Source organism: Diaphorina citri, unplaced genomic scaffold, assembly GCF_000475195.1.
Source record: "Diaphorina citri unplaced genomic scaffold, Diaci psyllid genome assembly version 1.1 scaffold336, whole genome shotgun sequence".
NCBI classification, from domain to species: domain Eukaryota; kingdom Metazoa; phylum Arthropoda; class Insecta; order Hemiptera; family Psyllidae; genus Diaphorina; species Diaphorina citri.
The window spans coordinates 158,419-181,890 of record NW_007377771.1 but is presented as its reverse complement, the minus strand read 5'-3'; the positions used below and the strand labels follow the sequence as shown (position 1 = coordinate 181,890).

Here is a 23,472-nt window from a genome sequence, read left to right as displayed (position 1 = left end):
AAATTCGAATCCACTTCGAAATCGACTTGCTCGCATGCTCGCTTCTCAGACGTACACGTTTGTTTATATTGGTGAAGCGGGGAAACTTCTCCTTGGTGATAAGGATGCGCGTTAAATTAACGCGCGCAAGTACTTTTTTTTCTCAAGTTCTGTTTGGCTGTTTTTGCTTTGGTTAATTTTTCCGGAGGAATAAACTCATTTTCTACTTCAAATTTAGAGCTTTTGAAAAGGAAATTTATAGTTTGGATCCCTTTTCCATGGATTTTTTCTCATCTTGAGATTTCGAAGTCTACATAATTCCCCAAACTTTCTATCACCAGAGTTCAAACTTTCTATTTTACCTTCACAGTAAGATGTACCTAACTAAAGTGATTGGGTGATAATAGGTTTGGTCAGCTGATGGACACTTAACTACATACCAGAAATTTCTTCAAGACATCGATGGCCTGGATGGGAATTTTCAGGTCGTTCAATTTTTTCCAGTCTTCATCGTTGGGTTTTTCTCTGAAAAAGATAAAAGGAATTTTAATGGATGACGAAAAATTGACAATTTTAATGGCGCTATGAATAATGACAAAACAGCACACGTTAAAGTAAAGGTAGAAACACGAAACACACTACCATCACGTCATGGGGACTTAGAAAGATATAGTTCAAACTTCTAAGTTTTCCCATAATATTGTAGGTAATTTCGTTCAGGACAGCCTCACTACTATCACGTCACGTGACTTAACCACATCTTTCTGAATCTCCATGACTTCACGTCACGTGACGTGATGGTAGTGTGTTTCTGCCTTAACGCGTCTGCCTTGTAAGCGCTAAGTCGCGGGTTCGATTCTCACCCGGGTCGGATTTATCCTATAGAGACAAGGTTCGTTCTCGTAACAGCTCTCTTTCTCCTAAAACGTCCTAACCTATCTTGTTTTCCTCTCTTCAATTTCGAGGCGATAAGACCTCTGTTGTTGGTTGTTACAGTTCCCTCTATTAACACTCCTACCCTCTCCTCTTCTCTTTCTCTCTACCCCTCTCTTCCATGAAAAAAAAGCTCTTAAAAAGATTTTCTTTTTCGAATTTTTAAAAAGAGACAGTAGGGATGGGCGATATTTATAAAAATATCGATATTCGGAAATATCGATATATATCGCCTCCTCTTCTCTTTCTCTCTACCCCTCTCTTCCATGAAAAAAAAGCTCTTAAAAAGATTTTCTTTTTCGAATTTTTAAAAAGAGACAGTTCTTTGTCTACTCACTTCAACATGAGCTGTTCCAAATAGCCCAGCGCGGTCGAGTACTTGTCCAGGGCACCCTGTATGTTTCCCGCTTTATACAGGGTGTTGCCATCCTCTTTGAGTTTGGGTATGGAGGCCAACTTCTCCGCTTCTGTCAGTTGCCAGGATTCCTGTTCGTATTCTTCGGGGGACTCTACTTGCAGAAGTTCTGAGGGAGAAGAGAGAAATAAGAAGGATCGTTTTGATGGGGAATAAATTTCAAATCCAGTTTCTACGAGGAGTTCCCCCTTCACTTGACTGTAAGTACTTTTCAAAATGGTAATACCTACTTGGAATAAGTGGTTTCTAGTGGTCTAACAATGTGGTGATGTGGTCTGGCTAGCCAATAACTAGTAATAACAGAATAAGTAGATGCTAGGTAAGACCAACCTACTCTAAGCACATACTTACTGGGCCCAGCTTGTTAAATATTTACTTACTTAACTTGTTATCAAAGTAAGTAGTAAGTAGGTACCTACTTATCTAGAAAGGTCTTAGACAACACAAGAGTGTTAAAGTGCCCAATATGAACAAAAAAGTAGGCTTGGGAGGGGAGGGAGGAAAAAATGGGTTGTATGATATTGGGTTCATGAGAGAGTAGAAGCAATAAATGGATAAAAATTATGTTTTTTTTTCTTTTTTTTTCTTGTGGACTTCCTAGTTCCAAGTAGGTACCTAAGGATACAAGATACAAGTACTTTGCGATTTTCAAATTTCCTCTTCAACTGATAATGTAATTACTCCAGTATAGTGTTATAAAACCTTCTAAATACCTACGCGATGTTTCATGATTTTCCTATGTAATTCGGTTCCTCAATTCGTCCGTAGATAATCTGTCAATAGTTCATGTCATTCCATGGTCATTTTACCAATCTATTGTGCAAGATTCCCCGATTTTCAAATTTCCTCTTCAACTGATAATGTAATTACTCCAGTATAGTGTTATAAAACCTTCTAAATACCTACGCGATGTTTCATGCTTTTCCTATGTAATTCGGTTCCTCAATTCGTCCGTAGATAATCTGTCAATAGTACATGTCATTCCATGGTCATTTTACCAATCTATTGTGCAAGATTCCTATAAAAAAGTGAAAGTGTAACAAGAATTAAATAATACCATAAGTATAGAATAAAAATAGTCAAGTTGCAAATATGTGCTGTGTTTTTTCCTGAGTGTTTGTGGTGTTTTTCATCGTGGAATTCGGATATTGTGTCCCAGAGTGATAGCTAAAAAGGTAAGTCGTTGGATCTAGTGATAAGCTAATCGGATAGAAGGTGGAATGTTTATGCTCTAGTCAGGTGATCTGGAATATCTAGGAATGCATGAAATCTTAACGAACTATGTAATCATCATTGCAATCCATTAATGTTGATAATTAAGTAGGTAGGTAATTCAATTGTTATCATGACTAATAAGTAGGTATTTCTTTGAAGGTGTCTAAATTTGTAGGTAGATAGATAGATAGGTATGTATAGGTTTAATGCCATTTGGGAAACAACATTGTTTATCAACTTTGGTAATTAATCAGAAGGCACATTTTTTTTTTTTTTTTCTTTTTTTTGTGCCTACTTGTGCAGAAGTCATGTCCGTGCAATATTGCTACCAAGGGAACTGGCACAAACAAGCAGTGACCAGTGTTATTATAGGGTTAGGTTAATCGCAAGAAGGAGTTTTCACAATTAGAGCAGTGATTAGTGTTATTATAGGGTTAGGTTAAATACGACAAGGAGCTTTTCTTTTCCATGGACATGACTTCTGCATAATTACCTTTTTTTTTCAAGAGGTTTGATAGAGGGAACTCTGGGACAATATTGTCCCAGATTTGAAGAGAAAAGGAAGACAAGATAGGGGCTTCAGCTGTTCTGAGAACAAATATCCCTTCAGGATAAAATGCCCTGGGGTGGGAATCAAACCCATGACCTAGCACTTTTAAAGCAGACACTCTATTCACCAAGCTAACTAGACTAGCTCATGACAATGAAAAAGAAAGGTCCTTTTTGTGTTTAACAAAATAGTTCAATATGTTTATTTAATGTTTATCAATTTGACAAAAAATTGTAAACCACAAGTCTTGATAATATCTTAAAACTACATAGGAAAGTAATAGGTAAAAGTAAGAAAACAGACAAAACTTAACTACAACTACAACATAGGGCTGCTCCGGCGCAGCAAAAATAATAATAGGTACTGGTCAAATTGTGCAAGCTCCTTTTTGCTTTTAGCCTAACCCTAAATTAACACTGCTCACTGCTCATTTGTGACAGCTCCTCTTTGCAGCAATTTTTCTTTGGTGTGGCTTCTGAACTAGTACCCTAGGGAAGTACAGTATGTAAGTAAGTAGGTAGGTAGGTACAGTTGGATCCATAGGTTGGTGGTTCAAGTCAAGTCTTTGATGATATTTTTGTGACAAACGTTCATGACGACCTAACTCATTATTAGTTTTTTTTTTTCCTAGAAGTCTATAGAAAAAATTGTGCTGGTCCTGGTTTAATTGCTATGATTCAAGTGCACTGACAGGTTGACAGGTTACCTACTTATCTTCCTAACCGGAGAGATTTGTAGTCTAGACACTAGTCTCTAGACTAGGGGGAGACATAAAACAAAACTGATTAAGTATTACATTCAAAGTAGGTTCCAAATTTCAAGTCATTGAAACATCCTACCTATCTATTTGTTTGTTTGTTCCATATCTCATTTCTGAAACAGTTAAGTAGTCTGGTTTTGATCAAACTTGGCCAAAATGATTAACTCAAAGGACATTTCCTCATTAAATTTTGGCACAAGTGGGCCTTTGGGGGCCCCTTTTTAACATTTTTTTTTAAATAATCCATTACTTAAGGTCCAGAAAATTTTATTCAATGGAATTTTTCAAACATATTATAAGCACCTAAATAAATAACATTCTAGCATGGAATTTTGCTTGCCTATTTTTTGGAGCTTGAATGGGCCTATTGGGAGCCCTTGTTCTGTTTTATACTTAGCTCCCTGAACATCTAGTAAACAGGACTTTAATTAAGTACCTATACCTAGGTACTTACAGGGCTGTTAAAAAAAGCTACTCATCATTAACTTTTCAGAACCTACTTAAGTAGAAACTTACTTACTTAGGTACTCATTAGTTAAAAAAAAAGCCTTTCCATCTAGGTATTTCAGTTTGTGATTCATAGGAATCACATCACTACCCAGCCAGATAATGTCAGTACCTACTTAAGTAGAAACTTGCCTACTTACTCATTACTTAGTAAAAAAAAGCCTTTACATCTAAGTTGTGATTCATTGAAATCACATAAGTAGTACTACCCAGTTAAATAATCTCTCTCATAGGCTTTCATATGGGCATCATTACTTACTTCCTTGGGTCTTTGTTTGATCTATTGAGTAATACTCTATGAACTTGATTTTCCACTCGTTTTGATGGGGAATAAATTTCAAATCCAGTTTCTACGAGGAGTTCCCCCTTCACTTGAGTGTAAGTACTTTTCAAAATGGTAATACTTGGAAGAGTGGTTTCTAGTGGTCTAACAATGTGTTGATGTGGTCTGGCTAGCCAATAACTAGTAATAACAGAATAATTAGATGCTAGGTAAGACCAACCTACTCTAAGCACATATAGGTACTTACTTACTGGGCTTATCTTTTTAATATTTACTTACTTAACTTGTTATCAAAGTACTTAAGTAGTTAGTAGGTACTTACCTAACTCGCCTGGTAAACAGGAGGGCGTGGGTTCGATCCCAGCCGAGGCAGGGAATTTTATCCTCATTTATTTGAGAATTTGACCACATAATAATTTAGCTCTAAGGGTTAGGTGGTAGAGAACGCCTCTACCACCTAACCCTTTTATTATTATCAGTTGTGATTGAACGGTTGTGTTAAAGGAGGTTTTATTGATGAGGGACATACTGCGGGATGGGCATGCTACGACACAGGCCACATGCGTCTAATGTAGCAGTTGTTTCATTGTTACGAAATGAAAACGGCGGTGAAACACTCATCTTTTAAAAACTATTAAGGACCTAATGGAAATTAAGTTTTGAGTAAAAATCAATCAAATTGTGAATCATATGAGTAAAAATCAATCAAATGGTGGATTATTTTAGTAAAAATCAATGAATTTATTAAGTAAGTAATTATTAATTAATTAGTTATTTGAGTAAAACTCAACAAATCATAAATTGTTCAATAACTATCTGCGGTAAAGCAGACAGACCCTTTTCACAACTTTTGTGGTTCATATAGGTCAGGGGTTTCCAACTTCCATGTGTATGCGGGCCACATGCTACATTGGCAGGTACTTCGCGGGCCACATATATTATGTACCTACATAGGGGAGCATTTTAGGAACCTTTATTTTTACTAACTATCAACTTTCAATGAGAATAGTTTACATGGTTATACACATTGGTTAAGTATTGTTGTTTAATTCGGAAGCTCAGTAAGTATGAAAGTAAATGTGAGAAATGTTTCCTAATCTAATCAGTAGAGGGGTTCTGTCTAGGGTCACATGAGAGGGAAAGTAAAAAGAATAAAAGGTTAGAGGCATTTATTTGATAAGGGGATTAGGTAAGTAGTTACTTTACATAAATAATTAGTTATTTACATGAATAAATAGGTATTTACATATTTAATGCCTACATATTTCCCTTATCTTTCTTTTCATTAATACTGTTTTGGCTAGGACTTTATCAAGGTTGAGGCAGTGGTGTGGGGTGAGGGTTTCAAAAGGAAAAGCTATAAACACATATTACAGTGTCGATTTGCTGGTGATCTTAGAATCCAGGTTGAAGAATAATCATTTTCTATTTTCGGTAAGTGGTAATGAGAAATAAACTGTAGAGAGGAAGGAAAGTGTTCCCTGGGTTTCATTTAGGATACACCACTGAGGTTGGGTTTGGGCTACCTCGTTCATGTACTTTTTATATGAGGTTGGTCTGTGAAGAGGTAAATACGGGTGATCATTAGCGATGGAGCATTCATTAGTTGGCCACGGTATAAATTGTGTACTAATACTTACCTATGCCTACGTACTTTACAGACTAACTAACTACACAGTAGATATCCAAGTACATTACTTACTAACTAACCACACAATACCTAAGTACCCACTGTGAGTAAATCAGTAATTAGACTAATTAGGCAATAAGATGATCCATGAGTTATGTAGTTAGACTAATTAGGTACCTGCCTCGGTGGTGTAGTGGTCAAGGCGCTCGTCTGGTGAATCGAAGAGCGCGGGTTTAACCCCAGCCGAGGCAAGGAATTGCCAGTTTGGATACTCGGTATAATGAACAATGTACGTACGTAGGCACTTACGTATGTAAGTAGCTTACTTAAGTAGACACTTGATTAAGTAAGTAAATATAAACAAAGTGTAGATCCACTTGGTACTCATACATTCATAATATTTCATATTGTACTTACTCACTTTCTTTCCCATTTGATATACCTACAAATCCAGAAAATATTTATTAAGTACCTACTTACTTGCTATTAATATTTACTTATTACCTAAGTACTTACTTAGGTACTTCAGTATTCCTTAAAAAGAAAAAAAAAATCCTGAACTACTTACTGTAGGTACTTGAATTATTAAGCAACGTTCTCAAGTTATCGAGAGAACCAACCACAAAGCCGACAAAAATTTCGACTCCGCTGAGAATAGAACCCGGGATCTCCTGTGTGTGATACCGATTGGGCCACCGGAGTTCTATTGCCTATACATAGTTCTATACTTAAGTACCTATACTTATTAAAGTAAGTACTTAAGTAAGTTAATAAGTAAGTAACTACTGAGAGTCTGTATCACCCTGTATAAACTGAGTTCCAGTCTGTCTCTAGTTTTTCTGCTTATGGCCAGTTTGGTGTGCTGTGTTTTTTCCTGAGTGTTTGTGGTGTTTTTCATCGTGGAATTCGGATATTGTGTCCCAGAGTGATAGCTAAAAAGGTAAGTTGTTGGATCTAGTGATAAGCTAATCGGATAGAAGGTGGAATGTTTATGCTCTAGTCAGGTGATTTGGAATATCTAGGAATGCCAGTTATGAAATCTTAACGAACTATGTAATCATCATTACAATCCATTAATGTTGATAATTAAGTAGGTAATCCAATTGTTATCATGACTAATAGGTATTTCTTTGAAGGTGTCTAAATTTGTAGGTAGATAGATAGATAGGTATGTATAGGTTTAATGCCATTTAAGAAACAACATTGTTTATCAACTTTGGTAAGTAATTAATCAGAAGGCACATTTTTTTTTTGTGCCTACTTGTGCAGAAGTCACGTCCTTGGAATATTGCTACCAAAGGAACTGGCACAAACAAGCAGTGACCCTGGTTATTATACGGCTGGATTTGTCAACAAGCGTTTCTGTTCCGACTTCCAAACGACCGATCTGAGCGTAGTCCAACTCGTAACGTTTCATCAAGTTGCTGACGTGGATTTGTCAACAAGCGTTTCTGTTCCGACTTCCAAACGACCGATCTGAGCGTAGTCCAACTCGTAACGTTTCATCAAGTTGCTGACTACCGTGAGACAGATCGAATTGATGTCTTCCAAATCGCTGCAGAAGCCCATTTTGGCCTGACCCAGCCCGATGGTGTACTTGCCGGCGGAAACTTGATCGTGCTTCTCCAGCTCGGTTTGGTCGACGTATTGGGAGGGGAAATAGAACTCGATCCCGAGAATCCCCACGTTTTCGGGCCACTGATGAGACATGATTGGGGTTTTTACAGTTCGGTTTCACAAAAGTTTGTCTAAAGACGGATGGTTTAAAAGTGTTTTCAGTTCGCTTACACAAAAATTTAAATTATTTTAAAAAATCACAGCAAGTCTTTAGATTTTTTTATATTTTCTTTTGAATGTTTATTACTAGTTTTAGAACGTTTAGCAGAACAACGCAGATTTCGGGAAGTTAAACAAAATAACAAATTCAGTGTTTTGAGTCAAACAAATGGTTACTTGAACAATAGCAGTAAAGTTAAACAAGGCGTAAAAACTACACAAGTCTTTTTATCAGAGATAGAGATTAAACAAAACAAGATTGCATTTAAATAAGGTAAGCAACAAGTAAAATGTTTAAATAAATTATACTTAAATAGAAGAAAACAAAAACAGTGAGTTTACAAAAATAACAAATCTTCTCTAGATGTCAAAGGGTATTTTTTTTTCTTTTTAATAGAGTCTGAATAGATTTTTTTTATCAGATTTTAAAAATCGATTATATTATATTTTAAACAAAGTCCAATTTTTGTCAGAAAAAAAAAAAATATTTCACTCAGTCCTTGTTTTAGAAATGGCTTAATATTTTCTCTCAAAACTATCACTATGGAAGAGTTTCTTCAGTCTTGAAATTGTCTTGTCAAAGGATGTGTGGATTTGGAAAACTTCCTTTCTTCTGTGTTCTCGAGGTTAGTTTCAGTATGATAGGGAAACCTGAAGTCAAAGAAAAATGAATAAAAAATAAATAAAGTTGACTGCCAAGTTGTTAAACAAAGTTCTTTGAAGATAAAGGGACAGCGTGTCCTAATATTGACAGTCTCATTAAAAAGACAAAGTTCGTAGCCAAAGGTCTTGGAATAAAAAATAAATAAAGTTGACTGCCAAGTTGTTAAACAAAGTTCTTTGAAGATAAAGGGACAGCGTGTCCTAATATTGACAGTCTAACTAAAAAGACAAAGTTCGTAGCCAAAGGTCTTATTAGAGCAGTGATTAGTGTTATTATAGGGTTAGGTTAAATACAAAAAGGAGCTTTTCTTTTCCATGGACGTGACTTCTGCATAATTACTTTTTTTTTTTTTTTCAAGAGGTTTGATAGAGGGAACTGTAACTACTAGGGTCTTATTGTCCCAGAATTGAAGAGAAAAGGAAGACAAGATAGGGGCTTCAGCCGTTCTGAGAACAAATATCCCTTCAGGATAAAATCCCCTGGGGTGGGAATCAAACCCATGACCTAGCACTTTTAAAGCAGACACTCTACTCACCAAGCTAACTAGACTGGCTCATGACAATGAAAAAGAAAGGTCCTTTTTGTGTTTAACAAAATAATAATACTGGTCAAATTGTGCAAGTTCCTTTTTGCTTTTAGCCTAACCCTAAATTAACACTGCTCATTTGTGACAGCTCCTCTTTGCAGCAATTTTTCTTTGGTGTGGCTTCTGAACTAGTACCCTAGGGAAGTACAGTATATAAGTAAGTAGGTAGGTAGGTACAGTTGGATCCATAGGTTGGTGGTTCAAGTCAAGTCATTGATGATATTTTTGTGACAAACGTTCATGATGACCTAACTCATTATTAGTTTTTTTTTTTTTCTAGAAGTCTATAGAAAAAATTGTGCTGGTCCTGGTTTAATTGCTATGATTCAAGTGCACTGACAGGTTGACAGGTTCCCTACTTATCTTCCTAACCGGAGAGATTTGTAGTCTAGACACTAGTCTCTAGACTAGGGGGAGACATAAAACTAAAAACTGATTAAGTATTACATTCAAAGTAGGTTCCAAATTTCAAGTCATTGAAACGTCCTAAGTATCTATTTGTTTGTTTGTTCCATATATCTCATTTCTGAAACAGTTAGTCTGGTTTTGATCAAACTTGGATTAACACAAAGGACATTTCCTCATTAAATTTTGGCACAAGTGGACCTTTGGGGGCCCTTTTTAACATTTTTTTTAATAATCCATTACTTAAGTAAGGTCCAGAAAATTTTATTCAATGGAATTTTTCAAACATATTATGAGCACCTAAGTAAATAACATTCTAGCACAGAATTTTGCTTGCCTATTGATTTTGGAGCTTGAATGGGGCTATTGTGAGCCCTTGTTCTGTTTTATACTTAGCTCCCTGAACATCTAGTAAACAGGACTTTAAGTACCTACCTAGGTACTTACAGAGCTGTTAAAAAAAGCTACTCATCATTAACTTTTCAGAACCTACTTAAGTAGAAACTTACTTACTTACTTACTTACTTACTCATTAGTTAAAAAAAAGCCTTTCCATCTAGGTATTTCAGTTTGTGATTCATAGGAATCACATCACTACCCAGCTAGATAATGTCAGTACCTACTTACTTAAGTAGAAACTTGCCTACTCATTACTTAGTAAAAAAAAGCCTTTACATCTAAGTTGTGATTCATTGAAATCACATAGTACTACCCACTTAGATAATCTCTCTCATAGGCATTCATATGGGCATCATTACTTACTTCCGTTGGTCTTTGTTTGATCTATTGAGTAATACTCTATGAACTTGATTTTCCACTCGTTTTGATGGGGAATAAATTTCAAATCCAGTTTCTACGAGGAGTTCCCCCTTCACTTGACTGTAAGTACTTTTCAAAATGGTAATACCTACTTGGAATAAGTGGTTTCTAGTGGTCTAACAATGTGGTGATGTGGTCTGGCTAGCCAATAACTAGTAATAACAGAATAAGTAGATGCTAGGTAAGACCAACCTACTCTAAGCACATATAGGTACTTACTTACTGGGCTTATCTTTTTAATATTTACTTACTTAACTTGTTATCAAAGTAAGTAAGTATAGTAAGCGTAGGTACTTACCTAGCTTGTTAGGGTTAGGGTGCTTGACTTAACTCCGGTTTTTAAAAAAAAAAAAAAAAAAAAAAAAAAAAAAAAAAAAACACCTACTTAAGTACGGGACTCATAAAACTCTAGGAACATTCAAGTTGAAGAATCACAGTGAAACATGCTTCAGGAAAACCCTGCCACTTCAAGAAAAAAAAAAAAAATCTTCCATGCCCAAATGGCTATCACACCCCCTTCATGGAAGAGCCAATACCACATTAGGGATTGGACTTCTGTACCACCCTGTATAAACTGAGTTCCAGTCTGTCTCTAGTTTTTCTGCTTATGGCCAGTTTGGATACTCGGTATAATGAACAATGCACGTACGTAGGCACTTACGTATGTAAGTAGCTTACTTAAGTAGACACTTGATTAAATATAAACAAAGTGTAGATCCACTTGGTACTCATACATTCATAATATTTCATATTGTACTTACTCACTTTCTTTCCCATTTGATATACCTACTTAAGTACAAACCCAGAAAATATTTATTACTTTCTATTAATATTTACTTATTACCTACTTAGGTACTTAAGTATTCCTTAAAAACCAACCACAAAGCCGACAAAAATTTCGACTCCGCTGAGAATCGAACCCGGGATCTTCGGTGTGTGATACCGATTGAGCCACCGGAGTTCTATTGCCTATATCCTATACATAGTTCTATTTCTATACTTACCTATACTTATTAAAGTAACTACTTAAGTAAGTTAATAAGTAAGTAACTACTGAGTTATATGGATTGTTGGGTATTACCTAATCTTGTGACGTCAAATAGGTAAGGCACTTGGTTGTAGAATTGGGAAATTCCTAGTTTTTCCACTATTTTTCCCCAATATTAAATTACTCACATACTTGATTATCTTCTTACATAATCCACGTGCGTACCTACAAACATAGGTACATACCTACTTTCATGTATTTTATATACCTATGTACCTAATACCTACTTATGTACCTACCTTCTTCTTCCTTACCTTTTCCCGTGTACAGACGGGGTCGGCGTTTTTCGTCAGCCTCTCAATCAGCCCTAGGATGATTGCTTTGTCTGACATTTGATTTTAGTCTTCTTCTTTTTTTCTTCACCTTTTCCCGTGTACAGACGGGGTCGGCGTTTTTCGTCAGCCTTCCAATCAGCCCTAACTAGGGTGATCGCTTTGAGCTGACATTTGGTTTTGGCTACAAATTTTACGAGTGGATGCCCTTCCCTCTCAACCCTTGCTATTTCTTTGGCAAGGGAAATTCAGGCTGTACTCCCTGTTTATAGTCCCCCAGCGAGACTAAGCTGGTCTACTCCCTGTTTAAAGTCCCCCAGCCAGACTAAGCTGGCCTACTGTTCCCCCAGCCAGACCTCTCTCTGTACCGACTTACTTAAGTATTCATTTTAAATACAGAATTGTAGTTTTAGGACTCTTAAAAAATGTACTTAACTGATCCTTCAAAAACTCCGTTATCACGGGTCCATAAAAAAAGACTTTTAGGTAAGTACTTACCAAAGGTGTTCGTACTTACCAAAGGTGTAGGTGTCAAAATACACAAGACCTTGGTCAGACTGCTAGGTAAAGGGACTTTTCAGTCCTATCCCAGCAGGATAAACAAGGTATATTCTATTCTAATAGGTATCTAGCTATTTACCTACTCAAATGGTCAAAAAAATTTGAAAACAAATTGATAGACGGATAGATCGTGTTTACTACATTTTCATCAGTACCTAGGTAACCATTTAATTCTTCAAGTTACCTTGTACCTACCCATGTACCTACATGGCAACCATAATGATACCTACAATCCATAATGACGTGCGTAGGTAGGTAGGTACATCATGATTAAGTGTCCGTCAGATAGGTACCTATCTGCACGAGGTAAGTAGGTACTTGATTATAGGTATACGGACTGGCGTAGGTACATTAAACTAGTGGTCGGTACCTCTAACATCCGACAACCACATAAACTGGGTACATGAGAACATCAGACAACCACATAAACTCGGTACATGCTTAGAACATCAGACAATCACATAAACTCGGTACATGCTTAGAACATCAGACAACCACATAAACTCGGTACATGCTTAGAACATCAGACAACCACACAAACTCGGTACATGCTTAGAACATCAGACAAACACATAAACTCGGTACATGCTTAGAACATAACTCTTGAAAAATGTACTTCATTGATCCCTCAAAACCTCCGTCAGCACGGGTCCATAAAAAAAGACCATGAGGTACTTAGGTATCTAGCTATTTACCTACTCAAATGGTCAAAAAATCTTGAAAACAAATTGATAGACGGATAGAGCGTGTTTACTACATTTTCATCAGTATACCTAGGTAACCATTTAATTCTTCAAGTTACCTTGTACCTACCCATGTAGGTACAACCATAATGATACCTACAACCCATAATGACGTGCGTAGGTAGGTAGGTATACCCATCATGATGTACCCACTTAATCATGATGTACCCATCATGATTAAGTGTCCGTCAGATAGGTACCTATCTGCACGAGGTAAGTAGGTACTTGATTATAGGTATACGGACTGGCGTAGGTACATTAAACTACTGGTCGGTACGTCTAACATCTGACAACCACATAAACTCGGTACATGCTTATAGAACATCAGACAACCACATAAACTCGGTACATGCTTAGAACATCAGACAACCACATAAACTCGGTACATGCTTATAGAACATCAGACAACCACATAAACTCGGTACATGCTTAGAACATCAGACAACCACATAAACTCGGTACTTACATGCTTAGAACATCAGACAAACACATAAACTCGGTACATGCTTAGAACAACAGCTGAAAAGTCCCTTTACTCCCGCAGTCTAAACAAGGTCTTATATATTTCATAGGTAAAGTTTATACATATTTTTACATTTTATGCGTACATACACAAAGTTTATATCAGATTTTAGTATCTTTGTCTACCTGACCTGTTCTCGGACAAGATGTACGCAACTAGTGAACTTGCGATGTTAAACTAGTTAGTCCTAATAAGTAGGTATATGTTTCTGGTGACGTCATTGTCAGGCGACATGGGTTATTACAGTAATATTACTTGAGTCAGGTTTATTGAAAGTGTGGACGGGCAGACAGTTTATAGGTAGATGAGGTACATATATTTATTATAAGTACGAGAACAACATAGGTATGTAATATAGGTAATTGAGGATAAAATCCGCTTCGGCCGGGAATCGAACCCGCAACAAGGCAGACGCGCTACGTTCCAAGCCAACTAGGCTGTGGCTTTTTTTCCACTCGAATGAGTGTACACTTTTCGTGGTACGTTTAGCAACTTTGATGAATGATGAATCATATCACATTTTCAATCTACTTGAGTCAGACTATAGAGAGGTTTGAGAAGAGATGATGATAATAACTTACTGCCAAGGTCTTATCGTCCCGAAAGCGAAGAGACAAGGAAGACAGGATAGAAAAAAGCTAGCCGTTCCGAGAACGAACCTTATCTGTTTAGGATAAAATCCGCCCCGGGCGGGGATCGAACCCGCGGCCTAGCGCCTACAAGGCAGACGCGCTACCCTCTAAGGCACTCTAAGCTAACTAGGCTGGCACATTAAAATTGGAATTTGGAATTAGGTACACTCAATCCAGATTCCACAAGAAAAACATGACTGGAATAATAAGCTCTTTGGATCGTCACAAGTTTAATGATAAAATCCGCCCCGGGCGGGGATCGAACCCGCGGCCTAGCGCCTACAAGGCACTCCAAGCTAACTAGGCTGGCACATTGAAATTGGAATCTGGAGTTAGGTGCACTCAATCCAGATTCCACAAGAAAAACATGACTGGAATAATAAGCTCTTTGGATCGTCACAAGTTTAACAGGAAAACCTTATAGTCATATACTAGGGCAAAGTGTTTTAAGACAGGGCTGCCCAACTGGTCGTAGGTACACTCAATCCAGATTCCACAAGAAAAACATGACTGGAATAATAAGCTCTTTGGATCGTCACAAGTTTAATAGGAAAACCTTAGTCATATACTAGGGCAAAGTGTTTTAAACCAGGGCTGCCCAACTGGTCGATCATGGATTGATTTCAAGTCGATCACGACCAACACACCCAGAAGTGTTTGAACCTGGCAATATCATCTTACACACCCAATTACTCATTTCAAGTCGATCGCGACCAACACACCCAGAAGTGTTTGAACCTGGCAATATCATCTTACACACCCGATTACTCCAAACTTGTGGACGAAGTGTTTGAACCTGGCAATATCATCTTACACACCCGATTACTCCAAACTTGTGGACCAAATTCAGAGTCAAGTCTCTCATTAGGTAGGTAAGTCGATTTGCAGGACTGTATTGAAAATTCAAGTCGATCTTCCTCTGAAAATTTGGGCACCCCGGGAATAGAGGGTGAAAACCCCATCACTCTAGATGTTAAACTTTCTACTAACACTCGAAACACCCAAGAAAACAGCCAAGCCATCTGGCCCTCTGTCATATCGAGCTACTCAATGGCTATAACGCAAGGTTTCGCCTCATTTCACCCCATTCACCGCCGTTTTCGACTCATACTTCTTAAAAAAAAAAAAAAAAAAAAAAAAAAAAAAAAAAAAAACCTACCTACTTAAGTACGGGACTCATAAAACTCTAGGAACATTCAAGTTGAAGAATCACAGTGAAATATGCTTCAGGAAAACCCTGCCACTTCAAGAAAAAAAAGAGAAAAAAAATCTTCCATGCCCAAATGGCTATCACACCCCCTTCATGGAAGAGCCAATACCACATTAGGGATTGGACTTCTGTACCACCCTGTATAAACTGAGTTCCAGTCTGTCTCTAGTTTTTCTGCTTATGGCCAGTTTGGATACTCGGTATAATGAACAATGCACGTACGTAGGCACTTACGTATGTAAGTAGCTTACTTAAGTAGACACTTGATTAAATATAAACAAAGTGTAGATCCACTTGGTACTCATACATTCATAATATTTCATATTGTACTTACTCACTTTCTTTCCCATTTGATATACCTACTTAAGTACAAACCCAGAAAATATTTATTACTTTCTATTAATATTTACTTATTACCTACTTAGGTACTTAAGTATTCCTTAAAAACCAACCACAAAGCCGACAAAAATTTCGACTCCGCTGAGAATCGAACCCGGGATCTTCGGTGTGTGATACCGATTGAGCCACCGGAGTTCTATTGCCTATATCCTATACATAGTTCTATTTCTATACTTACCTATACTTATTAAAGTAACTACTTAAGTAAGTTAATAAGTAAGTAACAATAACATAGAAAAATACAAATACTCACCGATTTATCACAGACAAATTTGGAAATCTCCCCAATGGACATATGCTTGACAAGAGTCTCCCAAACTTCCAACTTGAACTTTTTGCCCAACACTAATTGCATAGGCTTGCCCAATTTGCGGCTATCATCAAGAATAGTGTTATCAGAGTCACACAGTTGAGTTACAAAATGAAAGTGAACCTGCACGGGGAAATCAACAGAAAAATTATTAGTACGGACAGCTTAGTTACAAAAGATCTGTAAAGGTCACAGTGATAAATTTTCCAAGAGAGGAGACATACCCATAATAAATTCCAATTTATCTTTAAAAAAAAAATTAATGGTGAAAAGTGTTAGATCCTTCTTCTATAGAGAACATGTCTTAAATGTTCTGATGTAACCTTAAAAAACAATGCCCAACAACAAAAACAATATTAGAAGTAACTAAATGCTGTGCAACATTTCTAAAAGTTCCTTTCGAGGAATACAGCTTAGTTACAAAAGATCTGTAAAGGTCACAGTGATAAATTTTCCAAGAGAGGAGACATACCCATAATAAATTCCAATTTATCTTAATAAAATTTTAATGGTGAAAAGTGTTAGATCCTTCTTCTATAGAGAACATGTCTTAAATGTTCTGATGTAACCTTAAAAAACATTACCCAACAACAAAAACAATATAAGAAGTAACTAAATGCTGTGCAACATTTCTAAAAGTTCCTTTTGAGGTGAAGTAGGTACTTAGCATTTAGGAATGCAGTAAATATTTATTTTTTCTTGGTAAATCAAACATACTTTGATAAAAACAATGGTTACTTTTTAAAAAGAAAAATTACCTATGTAGTAACTATTTCTCATTTTTAATCTCGAAAATTTTAAATGATATTTGAAGAAAATTCAAAATTTACTTTACCTTTGATCCGTCCTTAATTTCCTTGTACTCTTTACCAGCATGTAGTATATGCTTCTGAATCAAGGAACTGTTGGAATCCATCTAAAAAAGGAAGAAGAAATTAATAAAAGAGAGAGTGGACCACACAAATAGGTGGACTGACCTAGAAGTCTACATAATTCCCCAAACTTTCTATCACCAGAGTTCAAACTTTCTATTTTACCTTCACAGTAAGATGTACCTAACTAAAGTGACTGGGTGATAGTGATAATAGGTTTGGTCAGCTGATGGACATTGAACTACATACCAGAAATTTCTTCAAGACATCGATGGCCTAGGGGCATTTAACCTCGGACACGTCCAAAGAAATGGAAATCTCAAGTTTGCCCAATCACCAAACGTTATCAGAGCTTAGAATCACTAACTTATCACTAGAAGTCGGAGAAATCAGAATCAAAATCGGCTTGAAGGACATTCGAAATTCGAATCCACTTCGAAATCGACTTGCTCGCTTCTCAGACGTACACGTTTGTTTATATTGGTGAAGCGGGGAAACTTCTCCTTGGTGATAAGGATGCGCGTTAAATTAACGCGCGCAAGTACTTTTTTCTCTCAAGTTCTGTTTGGCTGTTTTTGCTTTGCTTAATTTTTCCGGAGGAATAAACTCATTTTCTACTTCAAATATAGAGCTTTTGAAAAGGAAATTTATAGTTTGGATCCCTTTTCCATGGATTTTTTCTCATCTTGAGATTTTCAACAAAATCTGAACCAGACTCCAAAAGTAGGGGAAAGGTAGCACAAAGCTTGTTTACATTTAATTTTTTAAAACTTTGATAACTTCCTGTATAATCACAAAAAAAAAATCAGTTTTCCTTTTTTCTTCGCGTTGAGCGGAGCGTTTTTCGTCCGTTCGATTTTCAACCAAAAGTAGGGGAAAGGTAGCACAAAGCTTGTTTACATTTAATTTTTTAAAACTTTGATAACTTCCTGTATAATCACATTGGGTATTACCTAATCTTGTGACGTCAAATAGGTAAGGCACTTGGTTGTAGAATTGGGAAATTCCTAGTTTTTCCACTATTTTTCCCTAATATTATATTACTCACATCTCACATTATCTTCTTACATAATCCACGTGCGTACCTACATACATAGGTACTTCCATCTATTTTATATATGTACTTAATACCTACTTAAGTATATTATACCTTCTTCTTCCGTACCTTTTCCCATGTTCAGACGGGGTCGGCGTCTTTCGTCAGCCTCTCAATCAGCCCTAACTAGGGTGATCGCTTTGGGCTGACATTTGGTTTTGGCTACAAATTTTACGAGTGGATGCCCTTCCCTCTCAACCCTTGCTATTTCTTTAGCAAGGGAAATTCAGGCTGGTATACTCCCTGTTTATAGTCCCCCAGCCAGACAAAACATTTGATTTTAGTAAAAAAAAAAAAAAAGTTTATACTCCTCACACTCAGCCTTTGCTATTTCTTTAGCAAGGGGAAATTTCAGGCTGGTATGCTCCCTGTTTAAAGCCCCCCAGCCAGCCAGACTAAGCTGGCCTACTGGTCCCCCAGCCAGACCTCTCTCTCTCTGTACCGACCTGAATTGTAGTTTTAGGACTCTTAAAAAATGTACAACCCATGTACTTAGGTACAACCATAATGATACCTACAACCCATAATGACGTGCGTAGGTAGGTAGGTACATCATTATTAAGTGTCCGTCAGATAGGTACCTATCTGCACGAGGTAAGTAGGTACTTGATTATAGGTATACGGACTGGCGTAGGCACATTACTACTGGTCGGTACCTCTAACATCAGACAACCACATAAACTCGGTACATGCTTAGAACATCAGACAACCACATAAACATGTCCGATCTTCCCACAGAGAGTTTTCAGTTAATCCGCGCAGAGTTTAAGAAGTACTGGCCTGTGTAAATCAAATGCGTTACGTCAAAGAAAACCCTTGACAGTGTGTTAACCTAGTTAACTTTAACTTTCAGTGGTAAGATCCGCAATTAGTACAGAAAAGTATTAAAGTATCTATCATTGTTACCTTTTCCTACCTGACCTGTTCTCGGACAACATGTACGCTAGTGAACTTGCGATGTTATGTCCAAACAGTCCAAGTAGTTAATTCTTATAAGTACGTTTCTGGTGACGTCACTGTCAGGCGACTTTGCTTATTACCAGAGTTTAGAATAGAATATACCTTGTTTATACTGCCAGAATGAGACTGAAAAGTCCCTTTACTCCCGCAGTCTAAACAGGGTCTTATACTTATATATTTCATAGGTAAAGTTTATACATATTTTTACATTTTATGCCTAATTAAAATAGAATATACCTTGTTTATACTGCCAGAATGAGACTGAAAAGTCCCTTTACTCCCGCAGTCTAAACAGGGTCTTATATATATTTCATAGGTAAAGTTTATACATATTTTTACATTTTATACGTACATACACAAATTTTATATCAGATTTTAGTATCTTTGTCTACCTGACCTGTTCTCGGACAAGATGTACGCAACTCTAATACATAAGACCTTGTTTAGACTGCGGGAGTAAAGGGACTTTTCAGTCTCATTCTGGCAGTATAAACAGGGTATATTCTATTTTAATTAGGTCCCCATACACATAACACATACACTTAAAGTCCACCCTAAGGTTTAGGTGTAGGTGCAAACAGTCCCAAAAGATGGGTTATTAAAGAAAGGATAGGAGAAAGCCAACCGTTCCGAGAACAAAACTTATCCGTTGGTACGCAACTAGTGAACTTGCGATGTTAAAGTAGTTACTTCTAATAAGTAGGTATATGTTTCTGGTGACGTCATTGTCAGGCGACATGGGTTATTACAGTAATATTACTTGAGTTAGGTTTATTAAAAGTGGACGGGCAGACAGTTTATAGGTAGATGAGGTATATTTATTATAAGTACGAGAACAACATATATGTAATATAGGTAACTACATATCTAACATAGGTAACTACATAATAAAATTAATCGATAGCTTCACATTTTGTATCCTACGTCATCTTTATAACCGTAATTAGGTCCCCATACACATAACACATACACTTAAAGTCCACCCTAAGGTTTAGGTGTAGGTGCAAACAGTCCCAAAAGATGGGTTAAGAAAGGATAGGAGAAAGCCAACCGTTCCGAGAACAAAACTTATCCGTTGATTTAAAATCCGCTTCGGGCGGGAATCGAACCCGCAACAAGGCAGACGCGCTACGTTCCAAGCCAACTAGGCTCATTCATAACCTTGAATTCATCATACACCGCGGTATGGACTTGGGATTTGGAAGTTGGTGGTTCGAGACCGAGTCAGAAATATTTGTCGAGGTGTATCGAGCATTCAGAAATATTCAGCATGATTAACACAATTAAAATTCCATACCTCGGTTGGGATCGAACCCATGCCCTCCTGATGACCAGGCGAGCGTCTTGACCACTACACCACCGAGGTAGGTAGAAAGGGAATCTTTACATCCCAGCGTGAAATCTTCACCATGCCACTGAGATTAGAACTCTTTAAGAAAGGAAAAGTTTGTTAGCCTAGCTTCCACAAAAACTACGCCTCTGATTGATTAGATTTGAACTTCATAATCCAAGTACCTACCTACCTTCCGTATACGGATGTACCTACCTGGGTATTACGAGATAGGTACCCACCGCCAGGCCGCGGGTTCGATTCCCACCCGGGGCGGATTTTATCCTGATGGGATAATGTTCGTTCTCGGACCGGCTGGCTTTCTCCTATTTTGTCTTTCTTCTCTCTTCGATTTCGGGACGATAAGACCATAGCAGTTACAGTTCCCTCTGTCAAACCTCTTTAAAAAAAAACTACGCCACTGATTGATTAGATTTGAACTTCATAATCCAAGTACTTACCTTACCTACCTTCCGTATACGGATGTACCTACCTGGGTATTACGAGATATAGGTACCCACTAAGTACCTACTCATAAGGTAGGGTTTTATTTCGATATGATTTTAAACCTATAATTAATCATCAATAGCATTATCAGTGTACATGATGCCGTTTATTTCATTCCTTAATTCCCAGCCGTTTCTGAGATATAAGCGTGGTTCGCAAATCACGAACCACCCTGTATTTAATATAAGTACGAGAACAACATTATGTAATATAGGTAACTACATATCTAACATAGGTAACTACATAATAAAATTAATCGGTAGCTTCACATTTTGTATCCTACGTCATCTTTATAACCATTCATAACCTTGAATTCATCATACACCGCGGTATGGACTTGGGATTTGGAAGTTGGTGGTTCGAGACCGAGTCAGAAATATTTGTCCAGGTGTATCGAGCATTCAGAAATATTCAGCATGATTAACACAATTAAAATTCCATACCTCGGCTGGGATCGAACCCACGCCCTCCTGATGACCAGGCGAGCGTCTTGACCACTACACCACCGAGGCAGGTAGAAAGGGAATCTTTACTTCCCAGCGTGACAATCTTCACCAAGCCACTGAGATTAGAACTCTTTAAGAAAGGAAAAGTTTGTTATCCTAGCTTCTATAAAAACTACGCCCCAGCCTAGTTAGCTTAGCTTAGTTGGTAGTACGTCTGCCTTGTAAGCGCCAGGCCGCGGGTTCGATTCCCACCCGGGGCGGATTTTATCCTGATGGGATAATGTTCGTTCTCGGACCGGCTGGCTTTCTCCTATTTTGTCTTTCTTCTCTCTTCGATTTCGGGACGATAAGACCATAGCAGTTACAGTTCCCTCTGTCAAACCTCTTTAAAAAAAAACTACGCCACTGATTGATTAGATTTGAACTTCATAATCCAAGTACTTACCTTACCTACCTTCCGTATACGGATGTACCTACCTGGGTATTACGAGATATAGGTACCCACTAAGTACCTACTCATAAGGTAGGGTTTTATTTCGATATGATTTTAAACCTATAATTAATCATCAATAGCATTATCAGTGGCCTGGTAAACAGGAGGGCGTGGGTTCGATCCCAGCCGAGGCAGGGAATTTTATCCTCATTTATTTGAGAATTTGACCACATAATAATTTAGCTCTAAGGGTTAGGTGGTAGAGAACGCCTCTACCACCTAACCCTTTTATTATTATTAGTTGTGATTGAACGGTTGTATTAAAGGAGGTTTTATTGATGAGGGACATACTACGGGATGGGCATGCTACGACACAGGTATCCTCATTTATTTGAGAATTTGACCACATAATAATTTAGCTCTAAGGGTTAGGTGGTAGAGAACGCCTCTACCACCTAACCCTTTTTATTATTATCAGTTGTGATTGAACGGTTGTATTAAAGGAGGTTTTATTGATGAGGGACATGCTACGGGATGGGCATGCTACGACACAGACCACATGCGTCTAATGTAGTAGTTGTTTCATTGTTACGAAATGAAAACGGCGGTGAAACACTCATCTTTTAAAAACTATTAACTATTAAGGACCTAATGGAAATTGAGTTTTGAGTAAAAATCAACGAAATTGTGAATTATATGAATATGAGTAAAAATCAATCAAATGGTGGATTATTTTAGTAAAAATCAATGAATTTATTAAGTAAGTAATTATTAATTTATTAGTTATTTGAGTAAAAATCAACAAATCCTGTCTTCCTTCTCTCTTCGATTTCGGGACGATAAGACCATAGCAGTTATAGTTCCCTCTGTCAAACCTCTTAAAAAAGATTGTTTTTTTTTTATCGTCCCGAAATCGAAGAGAGGAGGACACGATAGGCGTAAGCCTACCGTTCCGAGAACGAACCTTATCTTTTAAGATAGAGTGCGCCGCGGGCGGGATTAGAACCCGCGATCTCACGCTTATAAGGCAGACGCGCTACCATCCAAGCTGACTAGGCTGGCTCACGAGATCTATAAAGTTTAATAAAACGAAGTACCCAAGTAATTTTTAATTGTGTTAAACATACATAAGTACTTAATGGATTGTCACAAATATCGTTCCCCAATTATCACCCCCAGATAAATTTTATGGCTTGACTTGGACTCGAACCAACTCCAGATCCAAAGTCCAACGCGTTAACCACTGCCACTGAGGTTGGTTCTAAAGTTTAATAAAACCAAGTAACAATGATAGCGTGTGTACCAAGGTTTGTGTACTTAAGTCGGAAGTAACTCTGAAATCTACATATAGGAAACACAATAACTATCTGCGGTAAAGCAGACAGACCCTTTTCACAACTTTTGTGGTTCATATAGGTCAGGGGTTTCCAACTTCCATGTGTATGCAGGCCACATGCTACATTGGCAGGTACTTCGCGGGCCACATATGTACATAGGGGAGCATTTTAGGAACCTTTATTTTTACTAACTATCAACTTTCAATGAGAATAGTTTACATGGTTATACACATTGGTTAAGTATTGTTGTTTAATTCGGAAGCTCAGTAAG

The 23,472-nt window shown here is 37.3% G+C and overlaps 1 protein-coding gene and 1 long non-coding RNA gene across 2 annotated transcripts; both read right to left on the bottom strand.

Annotated features, from left to right (window-relative positions):
• Positions 1–407: 407 nt before the first annotated feature.
• On the bottom strand, positions 408–17,540 carry LOC103507704 (aryl-hydrocarbon-interacting protein-like 1). The gene is made up of 6 exons (XM_008472204.3): positions 17,342–17,540; positions 17,056–17,136; positions 16,164–16,343; positions 7,745–7,970; positions 1,250–1,436; positions 408–504 (listed from the first exon to the last, which is right to left on the bottom strand). The coding sequence occupies exons 2-6, from the start codon at positions 17,134–17,136 to the stop codon at positions 408–410; spliced, it is 771 nt and encodes a 256-aa protein (XP_008470426.1). The 5' UTR covers positions 17,342–17,540.
• Positions 14,835–15,415, bottom strand: LOC113466807. The gene is made up of 2 exons (XR_003391095.1): positions 15,098–15,415; positions 14,835–14,964 (listed from the first exon to the last, which is right to left on the bottom strand). It is a non-coding gene; the product is annotated as an uncharacterized LOC113466807 (long non-coding RNA).
• Positions 17,541–23,472: the final 5,932 nt, after the last annotated feature.